Below are 24,763 nucleotides of genomic sequence, written 5' to 3'. Positions count from 1 at the left end.
TTTGAGAATACCTCCTCGTCGATAGCCTAAAAGAATTAAGTTTTCTGTTCGTTTGCCCCAACATTTTTGTCAGACAATTAGATTTTTTGTTCAAGAATATAATTACTTGTAACCTACTACTTTTGTCGGAAAAATGGTTGTAAAGATAAGGGATGCACGAACCCAGAATAATTTGAAAGTATACTTTACTAATAAAAATTAAATTTTTTGTCCGACTGTCGAGCTGCCCCAATATTTTTGTCCGACACTTCGATTTTTTTATTAAAAATATAATTACTTATAACCTACTAATGTTGTCGGAAAAATGGTTTTAAAGGTAAGGGTTGCACGAACCCAGTATTGTTTAAAAGACAGTTTATTAATAAAAATTAAATTTTTTGTCCGACTTTGGATTTGACCCAATATTTTTGTCGGACACTTAGATTTTTTGATTTAGAATATAACTACTTATAACCTGATACTTGTGTCGGAAATTTTTTTTAATTGGAAAAAAAAAACTACAGAACGATGTTTGTCGTTGTTCAAAGAGTATGTAAGCAAATATCAGATCACAATTTTTCTAAAATTTTCCCTCTTGTCGGAAATTTTTTTTAAAAAGTTTTGGGTACAGCTCTACGTCATACCCTTTTAAATATTTTACTTAGTGTGTGTACCAATTTTCAGCTAAATCGATTCAAAAATAACCGAGAAAAACTGTTTTAAAATATTTTTGGATAATACCTCCTCGTCCATAGCCTAAAAGAATTAAGTTTCCTGTTCGTTTGCCCCAACATTTTTGTCAGACAATTAAATTTTTTGTTTAATAGTATAATTACTTGTATCCTACTACTTTTCTCGGAAAAATGGTTGTAAAGATAAGGGATGCACGAACCCAAAAGGGTTTAAAAGTATAGTTTATTAATAAAAATTAAATTTTTTGTCCGACTTTGGATGTGCCCCACTATTTATGTCGGGCACTAAGATTTTTTGATTTGGAACATAACTACTTATAACCTGATACATGTGCTGAAATTTTTTTTTAATTCGAGAAAAAAATACAGAACGATGTTTGTCGTTGTTCAAGGAGTATGTACACAAATTATCAGATCACAATTTTTCTAAAATTTTCCCTCTTGTCGGAAAATTTTTTAAGAAAATTTTGGGTTCCGATCTACGTCATACCCTTTTAAATGCTTTACTTAGCGTGTGTACTAATTTTCAGCTAAATCGATTCAAAAGTAACCGAGAAACACTGTTATAAATTTTTTTTTGATAATACCTCCTCGTCGATAGCCTAAAAGAATTAAGTTTTCTGTTCGTTTGCCCCAACATTTTTGTCAGACAATTACATTTTTTGTTTAAGAATATAATGACTTTTAACCTACTACTTTTGTCGGAAAAATGGTTGTAAAGATAAGGGATGCACGAACCCAGCATTATTTGAAAGTATACTTTACTAATAAAAATTAAATTTTTTGTCCGACTGTCGAGTTGCCCCAATATTTTTGTCCGACACTTTGATTTTTTGATTAAAAATATAATTACTTATAACCTACTAATGTTGTCGGAAAAATGGTTTTAAAGGTAAGGGTTGCACGAACCCAGTATTATTTAAAAGACAGTTTACTAATAAAAATTAAATTTTTTGTCCGACTTTGGATTTGACCCAATATTTTTGTCGGACACTTAGATTTTTTGATTTAGAATATAACTACTTATAACCTGATACTTGTGTCGGAAATTTTTTTTAATTGGAAAAAAAACTACAGAACGATGTTTTTCGTTGTTCAAGGAGTATGTAAGCAAATATCAGATCACAATTTTTCTAAAATTTTCCCTCTTGTCGGAAATTTTTTTTTAAAAATTTTGGGTACAGCTCTACGTCATACCCTTTTAAATATTTTACTTAGTGTCTGTACCAATTTTGAGCTAAATCGATTTAAAAATAACCGAGAAAACTCTTTTAAAATTTTTTGATATTACTTTCTCGTCGATAGCCTAAAACAATTAAGTTTTCTGTTCGTTTGCCCCAAGATTTTTGTCAAACAATTAAATTTTTTGTTCAAGAATATAATTACTTGTAACTTACTACCTTTGTCGGAAAAATGGTTGTAAAGATAAGGGATACACGAACCCAGCATACTTTAAAAGTATAGTTTATCAATAAAAATTAAATTTTTTGTCTGACTTTGGATTTGCCCCAATATTTTTGTCGGACACTTAGATTTTTTGATTTGGAATATAACTACTTATAACCTGATATATGTGCTGAAAATTTTTTTATTTCGAGAAAAAAATACAGAACGATGTTTGTCGTTGTTCAAGGAGTATTTACACAAATTATCAGATCACAATTTTTCTAAAATTTTCTCTCTTGTCGAAAAATTTTTTAAGATAATTTTGGGTTCCGATCTACATCATACCCTTTTAAATGCTTTACTTAGCGTGTGTACCAATTTTCAGCTAAATCGATTCAAAAGTAACCGAGAAACACTGTTATAAATTTTTTTTTGAGAATACCTCCTCGTCGATAGCCTAAAAGAATTAAGTTTTCTGTTCGTTTGCCCCAACATTTTTGTCAGACAATTAGATTTTTTGTTCAAGAATATAATTACTTGTAACCTACTACTTTTGTCGGAAAAATGGTTGTAAAGATAAGGGATGCACGAACCCAGAATAATTTGAAAGTATACTTTACTAATAAAAATTAAATTTTTTGTCCGACTGTCGAGTTGCCCCAATATTTTTGTCCGACACTTCGATTTTTTGATTAAAAATATAATTACTTATAACCTACTAATATTGTCGGAAAAATGGTTTTAAAGGTAAGGGTTTCACGAACCCCGTATTATTTAAAAGACAGTTTATTAATAAAAATTAAATTTTTTGTCCGACTTTGGATTTGACCCAATATTTTTGTCGGACACTTAGATTTTTTGATTTAGAATATAACTACTTATAACCTGATACTTGTGTCGGGAATTTTTTTTAAGTGGAAAAAAAAAACTACAGAACGATGTTTGTCGTTGTTCAAGGAGTATGTACGCAAATATCAGATCACAATTTTTCTAAAATTTTCCCTCTTGTCCGAAATTTTTTTGGGAAAATTTTGGGTACAGCTCTACGTCATACCCTTTTAAATGTTTTACTTAGTGTGTGTACCAATATTCAGCTAAATCGATTCAAAAATAACCGAGAAAATCTGTTTTAAAATATTTTTGGATAGTACCTCCTCGTCCATAGCCTAAAAGAATTAAGTTTCCTGTTCGTTTGCCCCAACATTTTTGTCAGACAATTACATTTTTTGTTTAAGAGTATAATTACTTGTATCCTACTACTTTTGTCGGAAAAATGGTGGTAAAGATAAGGGATGCACGAACCCAGAATTATTTAAAAGTATAGTTAATTAATAAAAATTAAATTTTTTGTCCGACTTTGGATGTGCCCCGCTATTTATGTCGGGCACTTAGATTTTTTGATTTGGAATATAACTACTTATAACCTGATACATGTGCTGAAAAATTTTTTTTTAATTCAAGAAAAAATACAGAACGACGTTTGTCGTTGTTCAAGAAGTATGTACACAAATTATCAGATCACAATTTTTCTAAAATTTTCCCTCTTGTCGGAAAATTTTTTAAGAAAATTTTGGGTTCCGATCTACGTCATACCCTTTTAAATGCTTTACTTAGTGTGTGTACCAATTTTCAGCTAAATCGATTCAAAAGTAACCGAGAAACACTGTTTTAAAATTTTTTTTAATAATACCTCCTCGTCGATAGCCTCAAAGAATTAAGTTTTCTGTTCGTTTGCCCCAACATTTTTGTCAGACAATTACATTTTTTGTTTAAGAATATAATTACTTGTAACCTACCACTTTTGTCGGAAAAATGGTTGTAAAGATAAGGGATGCACGAACCCAGCATAATTTGAAAGTATACTTTACTAATAAAAATTAAATTTTTTGTCCGACTGTCGAGTTGCCCCAATATTTTTGTCCGACACTTTGATTTTTTGATTAAGAATATAATTACTTATAACCTACTAATGTTGTCGGAAAAATGGTTGTAAATAAAAAAATTTCAGGAAATTGACATCTTCGGCGCGTCCGACTGCGCATATGCCCCGTGAAAATTGTCCGACAAGGTTACCACATTATTGTAAAAATGTTTTATGGTAGATACCGTTAAAATTATCCATGTGGTAATAAATTTATTATTTTCATAAATTTGACATATTTACCGTGTCCGACGCGTCATATGCCCCAATATTTTTGTCCGACAAAATTGTTTTCGTTGTTTATATGATAAAATCCATTGATTAAAATAGAATGACCAGTGTGGTAATAAATTTTTTTCTTGCATAAAATTGACAACTTCGTCACCGCTTGACAGACAAACGCCCCACTACCATAATGCGCCAAGCTCAAAATTTGTCCGACTCCACAAAAATAACAAGTACAAAAAGTTTCAACGGTGTGGTCATAAATAATATTTGTATATGCGGGCCCAAGGCCTATTTCTACTACTCTGGTAATTTTGATACAGGCGCTTATCAATATTTTGCACGACGGCGCCCAAGTTACTTGGCGCGTCCCTGCAAATATAAGTCAAATTATTAATGTAAACATTGTTAAATCAAAATAAAAATTTACTGTTTTTTACAATTCTGCAAAATACAGGGTGTTCTATAAATAAATTTTAAAATGTATATGTAGATACTTACGTAGTAGAAAATAGAGTATTATATAGGGCGTCAATAAGTTATTTCATCAATGACATACCATGACGTCACTTTTACTTTTCCTCCCTAGGGAGTAAAAGCACTTTGTCTCCCTAGGGATGAAAAGTACGACTTTGCTCCCTACAATCAGGTCAGGAAATGTATACTTTCGGTAGAGGTAGGTGAAAAAATTATTTTTAAGACTTTTGTAACCATTTTCAAAAAAGGACGATGTACTGGGGAGTTATTGGATATGATATTAAAAGATCCATCAAAATACGATCTCTAGGCCATGTAGAGGCAAAGATTGATATTTTAAAAAACGAAGCTTTCAAAGCTAATGTACAACAAAAGGTCAGACATAAGAGGTAGGTCCAAAGCAACATATAAGGACCGAGTGGAAGAAGACCTAAGAAAACTAGGAGTAAAAAGAGAACTAGAGAAAAAAGTGGAAAATCAAAGGGAAAGATAAGAAGCAGATATTTATATTAAAACAGATTATGACTTATGAAGTATTGTAGAGCTAAGGATGATGACGATTTAATTTTTCAATAGAAACATCAAATTCACTTCATCAAGAAATTTGGATTTTAATAAATAATTAATATAATTTATGTAATTTATCCACCCTGTATGATTAATGCTAATAAAATATTTGAAACCTATTAAATATTAGTAATAAAATGATTTGCAACTCTTCCTACAATGCTTTCTAATTACGGTCTTGTATATGTTTTAAATTACTGTCTTTGCTGACAATAACAGAGTAAGTAGTTGTTAACAAAATGCGTTTATGTGAGTGACCAACCTTTTTGAACTTATACAAGCGAGTTTCCTGGCTAATGTCCTTGATTTTGTCGAAATTTCCATTTAATTACCATTCAATTGCGTTAAAATTTTGAAAGCTTACAAACACTTTTTACGAATGCTCGATACAGGCGCGTGATGCAAGCTGTTTAGTTCCTAAAAAGCGCCGTTGAGAATAAGACCATGTCGACTACCGTAGTCCAAACCGTAGTGCAGGATGAGGAAACTAAGCTGTCGAAAACCAGGGATGTGAACTGGATGAAGGTGTTATTCCAGTTGCAGATCACTCTTATGTCCTTATTTACGATTCATTTCCTTTTATATGATTCACAATGGAAGACGCTTCTCTTCAGTAAGTATATTTTAAAAGAATGTACCACCGCGAAATTTGTAAATACTCTCTTAATTTCGTAAAATTTTTAAAATATCACTAATGATAATACAACAGTGGCATGTCTACGTTTCTTGTTTTATTTATTGAATCTGTTGTTTGTGCATTTTTATTTAATTTGTCGCGTTTGTTCATTTCATTTATAGTTTGACAACTATATTTTCACCTTTATGGGGTGTCTTCTTATTGGTCAACGGCTATTGGACTAGTTTTTGAGGGCTAGTCGTATTAATATACTCCTATACAAAATTTGTATGTGGTCATATCAAAAAATTCCAATCTAATTTTTCCGTATATTTGTGGGTTCTTCATTATTATTTATTCTGTCTCTAGAAGTTTTTTCATCTGTCTTTCTCAAAGGTTCCATGCTTTGAATTCTAAATCATGTCTTGCAATCCTAAATGTCTTATACATGCTTTGTATATTCTCACCTAAATGTTTGTTGCCATTTATTTATTTCTCCATATCATCTTAACTTTTCTACCCCTCTTTCACTTTCATATTGTCTTAACATCTACTAGTTTGGATGGTTTTGTGGTGCCTACAATTATTTTTTTAGAAATTGTTCAAATTTATTATATTCGGGTTCAGTATATCTTCTCTTATTGTGCAATAATTGTGCAACACGTGCTTTATATTGGCTTCTTATGCAGAGTTGGGATAAAGTATGGAACCAAGCAAATATCTTTGAAACGAAAATAACAATATTTATGAAACTTTGCACGCAAGTACAGTGACGCAAAAGGCATCTGATGCCATATTTTTTGTTACTACTTCACTTCCGGTTTCACCGGAAATACCCTTAACTTATTTACTTTAAATGGGACACCCTGTATATTTTTGAAGCTTTTAAAAGAACTTGTTATTTTTAATTCATACATACCAAGTTTGGAAGAAAAAACTATTAAAACAACAAACAAATCTCTTTACAGTTAAAAAATAGGTTAATTTATTTACGTTAGACCAATTATATTAAAAATTAAAAAAAAATAATTTCAAATGTTGAAAATGTTTGCTGTTCACCTCCTGACAACGTGCAAGCCTATAAATAAATTCGTGAGTCACTTTTTGTAAGATTTCTCCACGTATTAGTTCACATTCATCAATTTATTATTCTTTGTCTCAAATCCTGCAAGCATGTTGGTCGCCTAACGTAAACACGTAATTTTAGATAACCCAAAGAAAAAAATCTAACGGGTTGAGGTCCGGAGAACGAGCGGGCCACTCTATGAATCCTCTACGTCCAATCCATGGATTTGGAAAATTCACTTCCAAAAAATGAAAATTCACCATAACCTATTATCATTAATATTTCAGTACGATCTTTTCCACTTAAATGAACCATTTTTAATATAACTTATTTCTGTCAATTAGTTCAGTAACAGTTTTACCTACTATATTAAATTCAAATAAGTCATGCAGTGCATGTAAACAACAATTTTAGTCTACAGTATAGATGGTACAGTAATTCTCATGATCATTTTTCAGTGCGTAACAAATGATAGGAAAAAGGGTAAGTCCGTGATAATACACATTTATGACATTTATTCTAACATGACATTTTAGTTAAATCTGACAGTTGTCACATTTTATTTTCAATTTGGAATAAAAACAAATCAAAAGTGTTTCTTGCATTTATAAAATGGCATTTTCTTTGATTTGTATAGTCTTATAAATTATACAGATTATATTTGTAATATTATTATCTAATAAAAAAAAATTATTTTTTTATTATGGCGCCATCTATCGACAACTAGAATAACTAGAATAAATGTTATAAAAATGTCACCGACGAAATGTAATCACCGACGTGCCTTTTTTTCTGTCACCTACAATTTAATGCGTTAGAAAGAAATCGAAAAACTGTGACGCACTGAAAGATGATCATGAGAAATACTGTACTCGTTTATTTCCTATTACGTTGTATTAATACAAAAAATTATCTACAGACACTTTTTAACCAATTTTCTCTACCAAATTTGGTATGCATGAATTAAAAATAACAAGTTCTTTTAAAATCCGCAAAAATATATAGGGTGTCCAATTTAAATTAAAAAAGTTAAGAGTATTTCCGGTGAAACCGGAAGTGGAATAGTAACAAAAAATATGGCAACAGATGCCTTTTGCGTCACTGTACTTGCATGCAGAGTTTCATAAATATTGTTCTTTTCGTTTCAAAGATATTTGCTTGGTTACTTTTTATTTTTAGTATTGTTGACCGATTTAAAACAGACAGAACAAATTGGTCCTACATCAATAGCCATTTCTTCAAACATTTTCTTCTAGTGTATTTTTAGTGCTTAGTGTATTTAGAGAAAGACCTGTAGACGCTACTCAACATAATTCATGATACTGGGGAACAGTTTGGTTTTACAATAAACATAACGAAAACAAAAACCATGGTTATTATAGTAAGAGGGGTAAAGTTGTAACAAGAATCTAGATAAAAAATGAAAATATTGAACAAGTGGACAAAATTAATTTCTTAGGAGTCTGTATTACGGTAGATCTAAATCCGAAATCAGAAATTCGATCAAGAATAGAGCAATCAAGAGCCGGCTTTCTGAAGACGAGGAAACTTCTGAGTAACCAAATAATCAATCTGCAAATCCGGTATTGAATGGTAAAAGATTATATCCACCCTATTATTCTTTATGATGCCGAAGCTTGAACTGTTAATGTTAACTTAATGAGAAAGCTGGAAGCTTTTGAGGTGCGGCTTTTAGGAGAATTTTAAAAATACCATTGAGATGATGTTGCACAGAATGGGAAGAGACAGAAAACTTTTGACCACCAATAAAAGGAGAAAAGCAGCATATTTGGGGCATACAGTTATCATCATCATCATCAATGGCGTTACAATACTTCGTGAGTCTTTGCCGCGTTTACTATAATTAGCTTAGCCGCGTCCTGTGCCACTAATTCCCATTGTCTCACTCCCATTTTCTCCAGATCTTCTTTGACTGCATCTTTCCACCTTTTTCTATGCCGTCCTACAGACCTTCTTCCAACTGTCTTTCCCAGAACACATTGTTTATAAGGCGATTGTCGTTACTGCGTATCACATGCCCTTTCCATCTGAGTCTATTAGCCTTTATATATCTGACTAGATTTTCCTTTCCAAACAGAGACTCTAACTCGTTATTGTATCTGCGCCTCCATTCGTTTGTCAAGCTGTCTCTGCAAGGGCCATATATCAGTCGAAGGATTTTACGTTCCCACACCAGCAATTTATTTACTTCTCTTTTTGTTAGCGTCCATGTTTCGCTTCCATACGCAACTGCTGGTCGTATCATGGTCTTATATATCTGTATTTTTGCACCTCTTGAAAGACTGCACACACTTAGAAAAGATGAAATGAAGTACGAGTTGTTTCTGCTGATTATGAAGGGTAAAATCGAAGGGAACAGGGGTCCTGGTAGACGACAAATATCCTGGCTGAAAAACATTCGCGATTGGACCGGGTTAAAGACACAGATGCTTTTAAGAAAAACAGAAGATCTAGAGACGAATTTGCAATGGTTACAGCCAATCTTCATTAGTGGAGTCGGCATTAGAAGAAGAAGAAGATTTGCTCTGTACCGTCCCTCATTTTGATCACTTCCCTAATCTATTTTTTCCTTTCTTCTTGTGACCTTTACGATTTTATAATCTTTTTAATATTAATCTTTATGAGTGTTCAGATCTGTGAAGTGAAAAGGAGTATTACATAAAATATGTATGTGCGTATACATATTCTGTTAAACACACTGTACATATTTATATTCTATTTTCAGCGCTAGCTTTAGTATTACTGGGACAACTGGGAGTTACAGCTGGGGCACATAGGCTATGGGCACATAATACTTACACCGCTGATGGTATTCTCAGAGCTTTCCTCATCTTTTGTCAAACCCTCTCTGGAACTGTAAGTATTTCAACGTTTGTACCTACTTCTTTATTCACCTTATATTATTTTTTGGTTATGGTATATTGGTCCATATTTTCTGGAGTATTTACTATCGCGTCGTGATTTTCTTCTTCTTTAAGTGCCATCTCCGCGATGAAGGTTGGCAATCATCAGGGCTATTCTCACCTTCGAGGCAGCCGCTCTGAACAATTGCCTTGAGTTGCAAACATACCATTCGCACAGGTTCTTCAACCAGGAAACGCGTCTCCTGCCTACGTTTCTCCTACCCCCTAAAATTTTCCTAGAATTATGAGTGTCAAGATGTTGTATCTTTCGCCTTTCATCACATGTCCGAGATATTGAAATTTCCTTTCTTTAATTGTGTTTTCCATTTCCCTCTCTCTGCCTATTCTCCTTAACACTTCTATATTCGAGACTCTCTCTACCCATGAATGCTTAACACTCTTCTAAATGTAAGTTGTTGTAGTAAGACGATTTGTGGCATTTCGATCTAATGTCCATGATTCAGCTCCATAGTAAAGCACACTGTGTACCTACATAACATTTAATTAGCCTTATTCTGAGGGCCAATGTCACATCTTTGCTGCGTAAAATCTTTTTTGTTTTCATGAAGTTGGCACGTCCTTTTTCAATTCTCACTCTTATTTCTGCTGTATAATCGTTATTTTCCTGCCATGTATAAAATTTAACTAATTTGTAAAATTTGCAGTTAAGTCCCTGAATCTTTACCCGTGCGTCATCATTTAAAGCATACGAAATAAGTCGATGATAAGTCGGAAATTAAAATTTACTAAACGCAACAGCAAGTCACTTACTGTCACTTGCTGTTGCGTTTCTTCTTCTTCAGGTGCCATCTCCGCTACGGAGGTTGGCAATCATCATAGCTATTTTAATTTTTGAGGCAGTAGCTCTAAATAGTTGTTTTGAGCTGCATCCAAACCATTCTCTCAGGTTCTTCAGCCATGAAATTCGTCTTCTGCCGATGCTTCTTCTGCCATCTATCTTTCCCTGCATTATGAGTCGCAGGATGCCATACTTCTCGCCCCGCATCACATGTCCGAGGTACTGTAGTTTTCTTTCTTTAATTGTCAGTTCAACTTCCTTCTCTTTACCTATTCTTCTCAGTACTTCATTGTTCGTAACTCTATCTACCCAGGAAACCCTCATAATTCTTCTATACGTCCACATTTCAAAGGCGTTAAGTCGTCTCATTGTCTCTACATTTAACGTCCATGATTCCAGTCCATAGTATAGTACACTATATACGTAGCATTTTGTTAGGCGTACTTTAAGAGCTAATGTTAAATCTTTACTACATAGGACCTTTTTCATTTTCATAAAATTAGAACGTGCTTTCTCGATTCTGACTTTGATTTCTGCAGTGTAGTCATTATTTTCGGTTATAAGTGTCCCTAGGTAAGTGTACTTTTTTACTCTTTCGTTTTTTACTTTTCGCTGTTGCGTTTAGTAAATTTCAATTTCCGACTTATCATCTACTTATTTCGTATGCTTTAAATGATGACGCACGGGTAAAGATTCAGGGACTCTACTGTATATATTATGGTATTAAGTATTATTTAAATTAACAATTTAAGGGTTCCGTATATGAATGGGTTCAATGGCACAGGCTTCATCACAAATATTTTCAAACTGATTTGGACCCATACAATCCCTCAAGAGGGTGGTTCTTCGCACAAATTCAGAGCACAACTCTTCACTTAAGTGAAGCTCAAGAGGCAGAACTGAAAAAAATTGATATGAGTGATCTCGAAAAGGATAAACTAGTAATGTGGCAAAAGAAGTAAGTATTCCACTGAAGTTTTAAGTGTTTGGGTTTGTCGGTCTGTTATCAATAAATTTATTATTGCTTGAACGTTTCGGCTATTTGCCTTTTTCAATAATCACTTAAAAATTATATAAAAACGTCTGCATTTTTTGTTAATCTGTGTGATTATGAATGCAAACGTGATATTGGACCCCAATGCCACATGGCAGATACTTTAAACTACAGCCGGTTCAGGGTTGTATTTAAAGTATCTACCAATGGTGCATTTACAAAGCTAAGTCAATTTATCAAGTTGTGATATTATATATTATAAATATTCTTAATATCGGTCTTGTTATTGACAAAATTTTAATCTTTCTTTATATGAATCATCTCCAATATCACACAATACAAACACATCAATACCTACATAGAAGAGTTGTTGCAGACAAAGATAGTGTACAAACCAATAATTTAAAAACTACAGCCTTATTAAGTCAAACATTTTATAGAAAATAACCATGCTTAGAAAATAAACCAGCCGCAGTTTAAAGTACCTGCCATGTGGCCCTTAAGATCAAATTTCACTTTCGCATTCCATCACAGATGAACAACAAGTGCACAGTGCAGATGTAAATATAGAGTGTAATTACATATTTAATGTTTATATTATAGTTATTAAAGTGCTGATTGGAAATGGCAAATTTAGCCCAAACGTTTCAACCACAATACAGTTTTTTATTTATAACAGACCGACAAACCAAGGAATTAAAAGATTTTTAATGTGACGATAGTAAAATCAAGGTAGAAAGTATAATATATCGGCATGTCTCACAAGAAGGAAGAAACAAAAATGATGGAACAAGACGGAAAGCACCTGTAAATAAATATTTCTTACTATTTGTTCGTTATCAGCACAATGTAGCCAAGTTAGAATGAGAGTAGTTTAACTTGGAAAAGGATCACTGATCACGACCAAATGTCAGAAATACGTATTAACTGTTAGACCTGTTCCTTAGTTAGGTACAAGGGAATGGGCAAATTTACCTCAAATTGGACTTTAACAATATGATCACAATATTGGCCATTAATGATATCTATGTAGAACTTCTTAACTTCCCCTTTTATATAATTAAACCTTAAATCTATTTGTGATAATTGTGTCTTTTTCTTGTATCCAAGCAAAATCTACTTTGTATCCAAGCAACTCACTCAATATTTTCTGTAATAGTCATAATGAAGCTTAAAATAGGACAAAACCTCGCAATTTTTACAGGATTGTAAAAATTGCGAGGTTTTGAAATCCAAAAAATGGATGGATTTGCTTGAAAATTTGAGGATAAGTAGTGCATAGTCCAAGGATCAAAATCTATATGATGCCGAAAGGCGCTTTTACCATGGGGGTGGTTGCCACCCCATCTCGTGGGTGGAAATTTTTATTATATTTTGACCGCAAAAGTTGGTTAAAACATTCATTCTAAGCAAAAAACGTTCTATACATTTTTTTGATAAAATTAATAGTTTTCGATTTATTCGCTATCTAAAGTGTTGTTTTATATCGAAAAAATCAATGTTTTTAATGAGTTTTCTGCTAATAACTCCAAAAGTTTTCGTTTTATCAAAACAACTTTACCCAACAAAAATGTACCTTTTAAAAAAATAAACAAAACTGTTTGTTTTAATTTTCTTTAAGGCCAATAGTAATCGAGCTATACTTTATTTTATGTTAGTTCTTCTTCGTCAAATGCTAAATATTGTAGTTTCAAAGTCAAAAGACTGGAAAACTATGCATTTTTTGAGGATAACTTCTTCAAACTAATTTAAAGTAGGAAATATAAATATATCTTCACAAATAAATTAAAAGTTTTTAGCTCAAAAATTAAGGGACATAATGACAAGAAAGTCAGTCCCTATTTTTTTCAGCTAAAAAGTGATTGGAAGCAACCCCCTAATCGCTACCCCAATTAAAATAAATTATTCATTGCCCTTATTTGGTCTTCTTTATTTGTGTATTATTAATAGGTCCTAAAAGTTTGACCGACTTAGAATGATTAATTAAAAAAAAAAATGGAGTTAAAAGCGAATAACGAATTTTTGTAGTTTGGAAAAAAGGCCTTTTTCTTCAGAATAGAAAGATTAGAATTAGAGATACGAAAAAATGTTGAAATATGAAATTGTAGCTTATTTAATTCGAAAGAACCTGGTTTGCAAAAATTTTTTCTACGGTAAAAATTGAGTGAGCCATTGACAATTAAAACTTGTAATAACATGCAAAAACCACCTTTATCAACCCTTTCAAAGTCAATTCTTTTTGCGACTGAGGAGTTTAAAAAGATTTAATATTAATAGTCTTATAGGTCTTATAAAAACCTACAAAATTATTTTTACCAAACTTTCTAAGATAAAAAATAAAAAAGTTACGGTTAAAAAATCAATATATTTTTTTGAAAAAAAAAAAGGAGAAATCCAATTGGAACCATAATAATGTAAGTTAACGGTGTTTTTAGTCATTGACCTTATTCATTCTTCTTTATTTATGTATTATTAACAGATTCTAGAAGTTTGACTGGCTTACTTAAAAAAAAAACTGGATTTAAAAGCAAATAACGAATTTTTGTAGTTTGGTAAAAAATGCCATTTTCTTCAGAATAGAAAGATTAGCATCAGAGATACGAAAAAATGTTCAAATATGAAATTGTAGGTTATTTAAGTCCCAAGAAATTGGTTATAAACATTTTTTTCTACGGCAAAAATTGACTGAATCGTAATAATGAGTATATCGAAAAACATCGATTTTGTTGATATAAAACTAACACTTTCGATAGCGAATAAATCGAAAACTATTAATTTTATCAAAAAATTGTACAGATCATTTTTGGCTTGGAACTTAGAACTTTATCAACTTTGATGGTCAAAATATAATAAAAAATTTCTACCCCCGTGGTAAAAGCGCCTTTCGGAATCATAGAGATTTTGATCCTTGGACTGTCCACTATTTATTCTCAAATTTTCAAGCAAATCGATCCATTCTGTAAAAATTGCGAGGTGAAAAGCTTCGGTTCCTGGACTATAAATATTTTTCTTGCAACGCCCACAAATAGTGCCTCATTTATTCCATTTTCAATAGTTGACTACCAGATAATATCTGGGAATCACTGCATTAAATAAATATTTGGAAATAAAAAGGCAATTTTCGTAAATTTTGAATAACTATTCGTAGATTAAAACTCAACAATCAAAATTTTATTTTAGGACATATTGAAAATAAATAAATAATGTTTCGCGTCGAAGATTTGATAGTGAACATGAATTGCAACGTAAGAGAATTAACATACAATTGGTTGACTTAACAAAAAATCAAAATAAATTTCAATATGGAACAGTATCTAATTTTCATTTATTGCTGACGGCGTATTGTTGTCATTCTACTTGAAATTTGTTTTTACATGTACTTTTCCTAAATTTTTTTTTGCTGAGTTTTTGGGAGCAACATATTATGTTTAAAGCGATATTTGCTTGAATTATCTCTATTTTCACAAATACGCATATGACTTACCCCCTCTGTAATTGAACATAGGAATTATTACACAAGATAATCGAAATTTTTAGATACAAGCTCACTTAAATGCAACGCATATTTAAATATTAAAAAACATTAAACATAGTGGTAGGGGAGCAAAGCATGCTAAATGTGCAGTCACTCGAGCGCTTTGGAGACCTATTGGGTTGTGAAGAGTAGGTCCTAAAACCAAAAAAAGTTAAGTAAAGTTTTCCATTTTAGTGGGGACTTTCCATTTTTAATTTAATTTTCCATTTCCAACAATGTTTTTTTTAGATTATGGCGCCATCTATCCATAATTCGAAAAATGTCTCGAATAAAAATTACTTATTTTTACGTAAGAAATCTAAATCTCCAATGAAAAATGCAGATCTTAATCTGACGATTTCGAGTTTATCTAAGGATAGATTTTTCTTTCGGCCCCCCTTAACGAACTTCCCTGCATTAATAGTCAATATATGGCAGAGGTACATTTTCAGGGTACAAGGTTTCTCTCCATATAATAATCTGACGCGCTCGATTAACTGCACAAATCCCCGCTTGGGCTTCCCTATTATTATTAATTAAAAATCTATCCAAAAGACGCTTTAAACTTTTATTCGTCGTCAGAAGTTGATGCATCTGGGAGCAAATTAGCCCAGTTTTTATCTGTGGGTAGATTTTTGTAAAAGTCCCACAGTGATTCTGATATTATTATATACAGAGAGGAGAGGTTCAAAATTATGGAATAAATTTATTTTTTCGAGAATAGGCCACTTTGGAGAACAATTCCGAGGCCGATTTTTATTTTTAAATAATGATTTTTTTACATGTATGCAATAATAGTGAAGTCATCCATTTAGGCGTGATGACGTAATCGATGATTTTTTTAAATACTAATAGGGGTGGTGATCTCATTTAAAAGGATATTTAATTCTATATTTAGCAATATAAACAAAAAAGTCATTGTTTATACAGGGTGGCCAAAAACATTATTTAACTCAAAATACATTTTGCCGCTGTCAGTAAACAAAAAAAAAATGTTTATTTGACAAATAAACATTGCTTATCCCTTTAAATATTCAATCTGCCAAGACGGAGGTGGGTGGCTGTTTGACATTTAATTTAAGCGAAAGCCAATATTTATTTATTAAATAAACATTTTTTTCATATCTTCTGACAGATGTAAAATGTATTTTGACTTAAATAAATTATATAAATTCTTCTTTATGCGCAAATTAATTTAATTTAAAAATTATCTTTTGGCCACCCTGTATAAATAATGATGTTAATGTTTATATTACTGAATAGACAGTTAAATAACCTTTCAAATGAGCTACCACACGACGTCTCTTCCCCTTTAGGGTAAAACCAGACGGACCACGCTGCAGCGCTACGCTGTGGATCCACAAAGCAGCTTCCGATGATTTACCGTGGGTTCTTATGTGAAGTGGACGTTATACCCCAGACGAGCGACTATCGTCGGCCACAGCGCTCGTCTGGAGTGTAACGTCCACTCTACATAAGAACCTACGGTAAATCATCGGAAACTACTTTTGTGGATCCACAGCGAAGCGCTGCAGCTTGGTCCGTCTGGTTTTGCCCTTAAAAAAATCATCGATGACGTAATCACGCCCAAATGGATGACGTCACTATTATGGCACATATGTCAAAAAATTCTAATTTAAACAAAATCAACCTGTCTCAGGATTTTTCTCAAAAGTGGCCTATTCTCGAAAAAATGAATTTATTCCAAAATTTTGAAACTCTCTATATACAGGGTGTTTGGTAATGAATGGGCCATAGCTTAACCATAGATTTCTAAGCTTAAAAAGGTCGATTTAAGCTAATTTACCTTTGTACGAAAGTTGATAATAACCGGAATACAGGGTGTCAAAGTTAAACTTTTATTTCATTAATTTCTAAATATTTCCTGACAGGCATGGGATAACAGCACGTACCCCCCACAAACCTTATGGAAATTAGGTCCCAGTGCATTTCGTTCATACTTTGGGAAAATACTCTTTGGAGCATCCTGATAAAAAGTTCTCAAGGGCACAACTCAATCGTATGAAGGATTTTCAAGATATAGAGGCACAAACTCGGAAAATTATAAGATTTACTGGGTATTCCAATTCCCTGAGTTACTGGTTATCTGGCAACATGTAGAAGTTTGGATCAAGGAAAGTACTAGTAGTCTAGGAGTTTTTCCTGGCTATCTAATGGCGGCCTGTACTTTGAACTTGACCTTCAACGGACGTCATATTTTAGAGTTTCGAGGGTTTTCGGCATTAAATTGATATAAACAGATTACTCATGGCCTTTTTGGGATCGCTAAACACGAATATGCCATCAGAATTGACCTCCGGAGGACGTGGTGGCCAGGCCACTGCAAGGGACGTCATCTTCTAGAGTTTCGATGGATTTCGGCATTTAATTGATGCAAATGAATTACTGGAGGGTTTTTTGAGGTCACTAAACACGAATATGCCACCATAACCGACTCCCGGAGCACCTGGTTTCCAAGGTCAATGAAAGGAGCTCCTGGAGTTTCGAGGGTCTTTGGTACTACATTAATTCAAACGGATTAGTTATAGGTTGTTGGGGTTGCTGAACAATAATACGTGATCAGCACAGACACAGGAGCACCTGGTGCCTAAGATAGGGTATCTTCTGGAGTAAAAAACCTAAGAGCAATCCATTTGATTCCTCCAGCTTGTGAATTGTCACAGTTGTGAATTTTTATTTTGCAATAATAATCACAACTATGACACGTACTGCATACTAATTTATACGTTATGTGGGTTAGGTTGGTTGCTCGTTACATTAAAGGCTATGAATAAGGGGAGTCAGTAAGTCAAGTTGTCTCATAATTATTCACTAATAGATATACTAATATAGGAATTGCCAAAAGGAATATGTTAACATATCCCTTTTTTACACTGAACTTTATGCACTATTTTGTAAGTGTCTCTTTTGGAACAATCAACCGAACATATAATTTTAGCTACATTGACTTGTCCCCTTTTACCCACACTTAGAATATACTTTTTTGTCTATATTTGAGTTAATGCCGTTTTCATCAAAAATTGACTTGTCCCCTTTTTCACGCCCAATAGCTTTTATAATCTAGGGCAAAAATAACGAATCACATAAATGTATGGGTTAAGAAAGTTTTAAGTAAAAATGGAAACTCCCCCGTAGCCGGTCCTAAGCTGGTTGAGAAAGAACGAAGGTTAGGTCGCAAGTATAGCTACCGGCACCTGGAACCTGGAAGAAAGATATAAGCTAACAATTTAAAAATGTTGGAATGTAAAAAGTATAAACAATAAATACCAAGAAAGTTTTACGGAACTAAAATAAAGGAAAATGGACATAGCGGTCTTACTGAAATAAAGAACAAGGGTCAAAGAAACAAAATAGTAGAAGAATATGTTCATTACAACAATCCATTGAAATTTGATAATGCTACACAATATAGTTAAAATAATGTGACAGATATTTTTATAAATAGAGCACTTCTTCTTCTTACGGTGCCTATCCGTTCCGGATGTTGGCGATGAGTACGGCTATCCAAACTTTGCTTCCTGCTATCCAGAATAGTCTGATTGTCGATGTATTTAACCACTTTGTTAGTGGTAAGGTCTGTCCAAATACCTTATCTCTGTTCATTTCTCATAACGTGGCCAAGATATTCTAGTTTGCGCTCTTTGATGGTGTTAATTTAATTATCTCGCATTCCTTATCCATTCTACATAGGACCTCAATATTTGTCACATGTTCCACCCACTAAATTCTTAAAATGCGTCTGTAATACCACATCTTAAATGCCTTGAGTTTTCTTAAAGAAGCTTCATAGCATCTGATGATAGAGATTTTTACACCAAGTGGTAAATCGTGAATTCTGAGAAGGCACTTCATTATGAACGCTGATCTCACTTTTCCTATGATTGTTTTATATCACAAGAGTGGTCCCACTGGCTGTCCCAAATAGGGCACTAATAAAGCTAATTGTCTATAACAATTTTATTAAACAATATTAACTGTTTTAGGTATTACATAGCCCTCTACCTGATTGTCACTCTTCTACTGCCAATCAACGCTCCTGTAGAATATTGGAATGAAGGACTTTACAGTTCTGTATTTATTCTAGGATTTTTAAGAGGTTTTATTAACCTGAATTTAGCCTGGTTAATCAACAGTGCCATAACAATTTGGGGATTAAAAAAAGGAGAAAAGTAAGTATATTTGTTAAAAGACAAGTCCCTGTTACAGAGTGGTTCCAAATGCCGATAAGGTGGACATGAACCTTTAAAAGCTATGGTTCATAATATGAACACTTCGGAATTACTTTCATACTTATAGTCTGGGCTGATTATCGGAGAATAGGCCATTTATGGGGAAAAGGTATTTACCAGCAATTTTATTGCTGGAATCGAATATTATGATTATATATATTAATAATATAGATATGCAAAGTCCGCAGATAGTGTGCTACTTTTTTTATAAACAAAATGGCGTCCGAAAATCGTGTTCTTTTCAATTATTGCTCTATAACTCCGAAGATTTTAATTTTACAACAAAAACACTCAAATAAAAATTCACCGCAATTAAATTCTGCATAGATATATGTTTTTCCCGATCTGCTCCGACGAAAATTTTCCTCGAAAAATGCGTGTTTTCCCAACAAAATCTTTAATTTTCAAATAAAGTTTTAGATAAGTAATTATCTACCAATAATTAAATAATTTATTAACTTAAAAGCCTTCTTGGTTTAGATTATAGTTCCAGAAGCTAGTGAAAATTAAACGAATATTTTATCAACAATTCAATTGTTAATTAATAATTTACGGTCGCAATAATAACCAAAATAATTATGATACACTGATCAAACTTTGAAATCTTATAAAGATGAGATGCCTATTTAACTTTTTCTCGACAACATATAATTTTTTTATTTTTTTGCATAATCTTTAAATGTTTAAAAAAAAATACTTATAAACAAATTAACGTTTCCCAGAAAGTTTTTATTATATTCTAATTTTAAAAAATAGTTAAAATGCGTATTTAAAATACCTTGAAAATTAATGCTTTAAAACTTTTTTGCAACCATTTGCAAAAAAGTTATGAAACAGCAAAATAAACATACGATTACTACGTTGTTTATAAATTTTTTTTAACTCTTTCAAAGCGTAAAAGTGAGTTTAAAGTACAAGCTAATTATTTACAAAAAATATCGTTTATTAGTTTAATGGTTATATTTTAATTAAAGATTATAAATATATTTTTTTGTAATTTACACGCGCGAAAGTAGACTAATACAGTACTGTAGCTAAAATTCTCACTCGAAGCGACGACCGCACGTACACTTAATAAATAAAATTATAGTATTATGTATGCTGCGTGTCAGTCGCTTCGAGTGAACATTATAGCTCCGGCTCTGTATCAAGCCTACTTTCGCGCTAAAAATTACAAAAAAAAGTAATTTTAATCTTTGATTAAAATATAACCATTGAACTAATATTTGATATTCTTTGTGAGTAATTAGATTGTACCACAGAGTCACTTTTAAGCTTTGAAACAATTAAAACAAATTATAAACAACGGAGCAATCGTATATTTACTTTGCTGTTTCATAACTTTTTTGCAAATGGTTGGAAAAAATTTTTAAAGCATTCATTTTCAAGACATTTGAAATGCGAATTTTAAGTATTTTTTAAAATTAGAATATAATAAACAATTTTTGAGAAATGTTAATTTGTTTATAACTATTTTTTTAAACATTTAAAGATTATGCAAAAAATGAAAAATTTATATTTTGTCGACAAAATATTAAATAGGCATCACATCTTTATGATCTTTCTAAGTTTGATCAATGTCTCATGATTATTTTGGTTGTTATTGCGACTGTAAATTGTTAATGAACAATTGAATTGTTGCTAAAATATTCGTTTAATTTTCACCGGCTTCTGCAGTTATAATCTATACCAAGAAAGCTTTTATTTCACCAAGTTATTTAATTATTGATAAATAATTACTTGCCCAAAAAATTTACTTGAAAATTCGAGATTTTTTTGGGAAAATCCACATTTTTCGAGGAAAATTTTCGTCGGAGCAAATCGGTAAAAACATGCCTCTATGTAGAATTAAATTGGGATGAATTTTTATTTGAGTGTTTTTGGTGTAAAGTTAAAATCTTCGGAGTTATAGCACACTATCTGCGGACTTTCCATACCTATATTATTAATATATCGAATGATAATATTCGATTCCTGCAATAAAATTGCTGGTAAATAACCTTTCTTTGTACTTTACTAATTAGACCAGCGTATTATAACTATTTTTTTTTCAAAATTTAAAAATTATGCAAAAAAACGAAAAATTTATATTTTGTCGATAAAATATTAAATAAGCATCTTATCTTTATAATCTTTATAAGTTTGATCAATGTATCATGATTATTTTGGTTATTATTGCGATCGTAAATTGTTAAGTAACAATTGAATTGTTGCTAAAATATTCGTTTAATTTTCACCGGCTACTGGAATTACAATCTATACCAAGAAAGCTTTGATGTTCCTAAGTTATTTAATTATTGATTAATGATTTCTTACCTAAAACTTTATTTGAAAATTAGAGTTTTTGTTGGGAAAACCCGCATTTTCCGAGGAAAATTTTCGTCGTAGCAAATCGGGAAAAATATATCTCTATGCAGAATTTAATTGCGGTGAATTTTTACTTGAGTGTTTTTGTTGTAAAGTTAAAATCTTCGAGTTATAGAGCAATAATTGAATAAAATACGATGTGTTGGCGCCATTTTGTTTATAAAAAAGTAGCACACTATCTGCGGACTTTGCATACCTATATTATTAATATATAGGACCTTATAATTCGATTCCAGCAATAAAATTGCTGGTAAATAACTTTTCCATGAATTTTGCTAATTAGCCCAGTTTGTCATCGCTCATTACGAATCTGGCATTGTTTTTTTTTACAAAATGGTGGAAAGAAATTGAAAATATCAATGAAAACGCAAAATTTTTTGTTAAATTTGGTATTTTAAGGTAGCTGATTACAAATCTAACCTTATGTTTTTGAAAAACAAAATGGCGGAACCAAAAATTTTATTTTAAACATATTTTTTTGAAATTTTATAATATTATATAATGGACTTTTGAAATTGCTGATTACCAATACATTTTCTTTTTGAAGTGCTTGCAAGATTCAGAACCTATTACTTATGTACAACCGCCCATACATACTCAACAAGCGCCAGAATCATGTAATATGCCTCATTTCACACTTTTTTATTCAAGTAACTGCCAGCAATGCAAAGGTAGTTAAAGGCAACTAAACCAATGTTAGGCAGTTAAACGCAGCTAAACCAATATGATTCTGTATCTTCTTACTATACATTTTGAGATTAATAAACATTAATCGCAGAATTATGCAGAATTATGTACTATTTGAATGTATTTTTACGAAAATTTGGTTATTTCAAGTATATTACTTTTACTGTTTATTCATTAACAAAATTTATGCATTTATTCTTATCAAACCTCTAGTAAACTTTTATCTTACATAAATACTTGAAAAAGAAGAATCTGCTGTTTTCAATACGGCTTTTCAACGATTCTCATTTGTTTCGAACTTCTGTCATATGTTGTATAAGCTGTGTATATTAGTATACGACATATTATGACAGAAGCTCGAAACAAATGACAATCGTTGAAAAGCCGTATATACGCGTTCTTTTTCACTTTAACTGCCTACCAAAATAAAGTCGTACATGGCTCACTTGTCCCTGAGCTATGAATAAGAATAGAATTAATAAATTAATTGAGACAAAAAGAAGAATGTATGTAATTTATTTAATGCAAAATACATTTTACTGCTGTCAGAAAACAGAAAAAAAAATGTTAATTTGAAAAACAAACATTGCTTTTCGCTTAAATTAAATGTTTAAAAACATGAATGTCTATTTTTTATGTACCCGTAAGTTGAGCGCACATAACCTCAAAAAATTTTATTAATTTTTTTTTTTGGAAAAATCGTATAATTTTTTGGGATGGCTGCAGGTCTAATTTTTATCAGATTTTTCTGTAAGGTTCGCCACTTTCACAAATCCAAAAAAACTGGGTTTTTGGGGATTTTCCCTATTTTATAGACTTCAAAATAGATCAAATCAATGATTTTTTATAGGTTATATGAAAATTGAAGTAACTAAGTCCTTAAAATATTTAAAAATGAGAAAAACACGTTCAAACCCAAAAATCTCTAAAAAAACAGTTTTTTGGATTTCTGAAAGGGGCGAAACTTACAGAAAAATCTGAATAAAATTTTAAATATAGTGTTTGATAAAATACATAAAATTAAAAACAATTAGTTCTGCAGCCATCACAAAAAAAGTGATAGGCTTTTTTTTGCAGTTATGTACCTACACTCAACCTGCGGGTCCATAAAAAACAGACATGTGTTGTATAGGCCTCAACAATGCGTGTGCATTTTTTGAAATTTTAATATTGATTGCATCCCACCTAAAAAAAAATAAAAACGAAAAATAAAGTTTTTGATGGTGGGGGAAAGGGGAAGTTGGTAGCTTATCTTGCCTAAAAGATTAGCAAATTTCACCTATACGACCGGCTCAGGGCTCTTAGTGCATAAGAGCGAATTCGACAATATATGATGCACTGAAAGAAGGGTTTGGGATAAACTGTAACACTTTGTGTATTATATTATTATATTTTTATTTTAGATTCCCATGCGACACGAATCTAGTCTTTATTCTTAACAAAAGCAACTGGCTGGCTTATCATTACATCGCTCCTTGGGACTATCAGGTTAGCGAATACGGTCAATATGCTAACGATACTATCTCCAAGACCATCAGGATATTCCAAGTATTAGAATGCGCCTCAAATTTGAAGACAATCGACAGCGATACTGTAAGGAGGGCGTTGACAAATTCTGTTGTCCAGAAGAGGGATATCACGGAGTGTCTGGAAGAGCTTTGTGATTATTCACAGAAGGCTCCTGTTTTCAATTAATCTGAGAACTCTGCAATATATTCAATATACTGTTAAACCATTGTAAATGTTTACTTTTTTACGAGTTTGTATTACTTATATTATAATATTACTATTAATGTTGAATTATTTTTGGCTTTCCAGTAAATATATTGTTTGCGTGGGCGAAAGATAGGTATGCTTAAAACGCATGAGATTATATAACTATATTTCGGAGATTTCCTGTTGATTAACAAATATAAGGAACCGGTCCTGAAATTTCAGGTAGAAAAGTCGAAATACTTTGAGCTCCACAACTTTTTTAGTTTTCAGAAGAAACATTGTAAATTTAAATAATAAACCGAAATATGTAGAAGCAGTGTACAGTGATCTGTTAATAGCTGTAAGAACAGTTTCCAAATTTGCAGTAGTTTGATTAGAAGCATTGTTTTAATATACATACGAAGAACATTATTTATATTTCGTATTTATTAATTAGTTAAAAACTAGTTTCAACTATTGTCATTATCTTGTTAATGGCTAGATCGAATATTTACTTTTAAATAAACAGAGTCGGACCTACCCAAATTAAAATTATTGAAATGACAGTTCAATTTAAATTAAAAAAAAATAGAAGATTAAATTT

The 24,763-nt window shown here is 31.8% G+C and overlaps 1 protein-coding gene across 1 annotated transcript; it reads left to right on the top strand.

Annotated features, from left to right (window-relative positions):
* The first annotated feature begins 5,583 nt into the window (after positions 1-5,583).
* On the top strand, positions 5,584-24,257 carry LOC114334056 (acyl-CoA Delta-9 desaturase). Its single transcript, XM_028284062.1, has 5 exons — positions 5,584-5,860; positions 9,676-9,806; positions 11,405-11,610; positions 19,165-19,350; positions 23,868-24,257. The coding sequence occupies exons 1-5, from the start codon at positions 5,692-5,694 to the stop codon at positions 24,157-24,159; spliced, it is 984 nt and encodes a 327-aa protein (XP_028139863.1). The 5' UTR covers positions 5,584-5,691; the 3' UTR covers positions 24,160-24,257.
* The last annotated feature ends 506 nt before the right edge of the window (positions 24,258-24,763 follow it).

The sequence above is a fragment of the Diabrotica virgifera genome, chromosome 1, assembly GCF_917563875.1.
Source record: "Diabrotica virgifera virgifera chromosome 1, PGI_DIABVI_V3a".
Classification (NCBI taxonomy): Eukaryota; Metazoa; Arthropoda; class Insecta; order Coleoptera; family Chrysomelidae; genus Diabrotica; species Diabrotica virgifera.
This window is presented reverse-complemented; position numbering and strand designations above follow the sequence as displayed.

Coding starts and splice junctions, on each gene's coding strand:
- LOC114334056 (XM_028284062.1), top strand. CDS start 5,692: ATGTCGACTACCGTAGTCCAAACCGTAGTGCAGGATGAGGAAACTAAG. Junction 9,807..11,404: donor GTCAAACCCTCTCTGGAACT/GTAAGTATTTCA, acceptor TAACAATTTAAG/GGTTCCGTATATGAATGGGT. Junction 11,611..19,164: donor CTAGTAATGTGGCAAAAGAA/GTAAGTATTCCA, acceptor TAACTGTTTTAG/GTATTACATAGCCCTCTACC.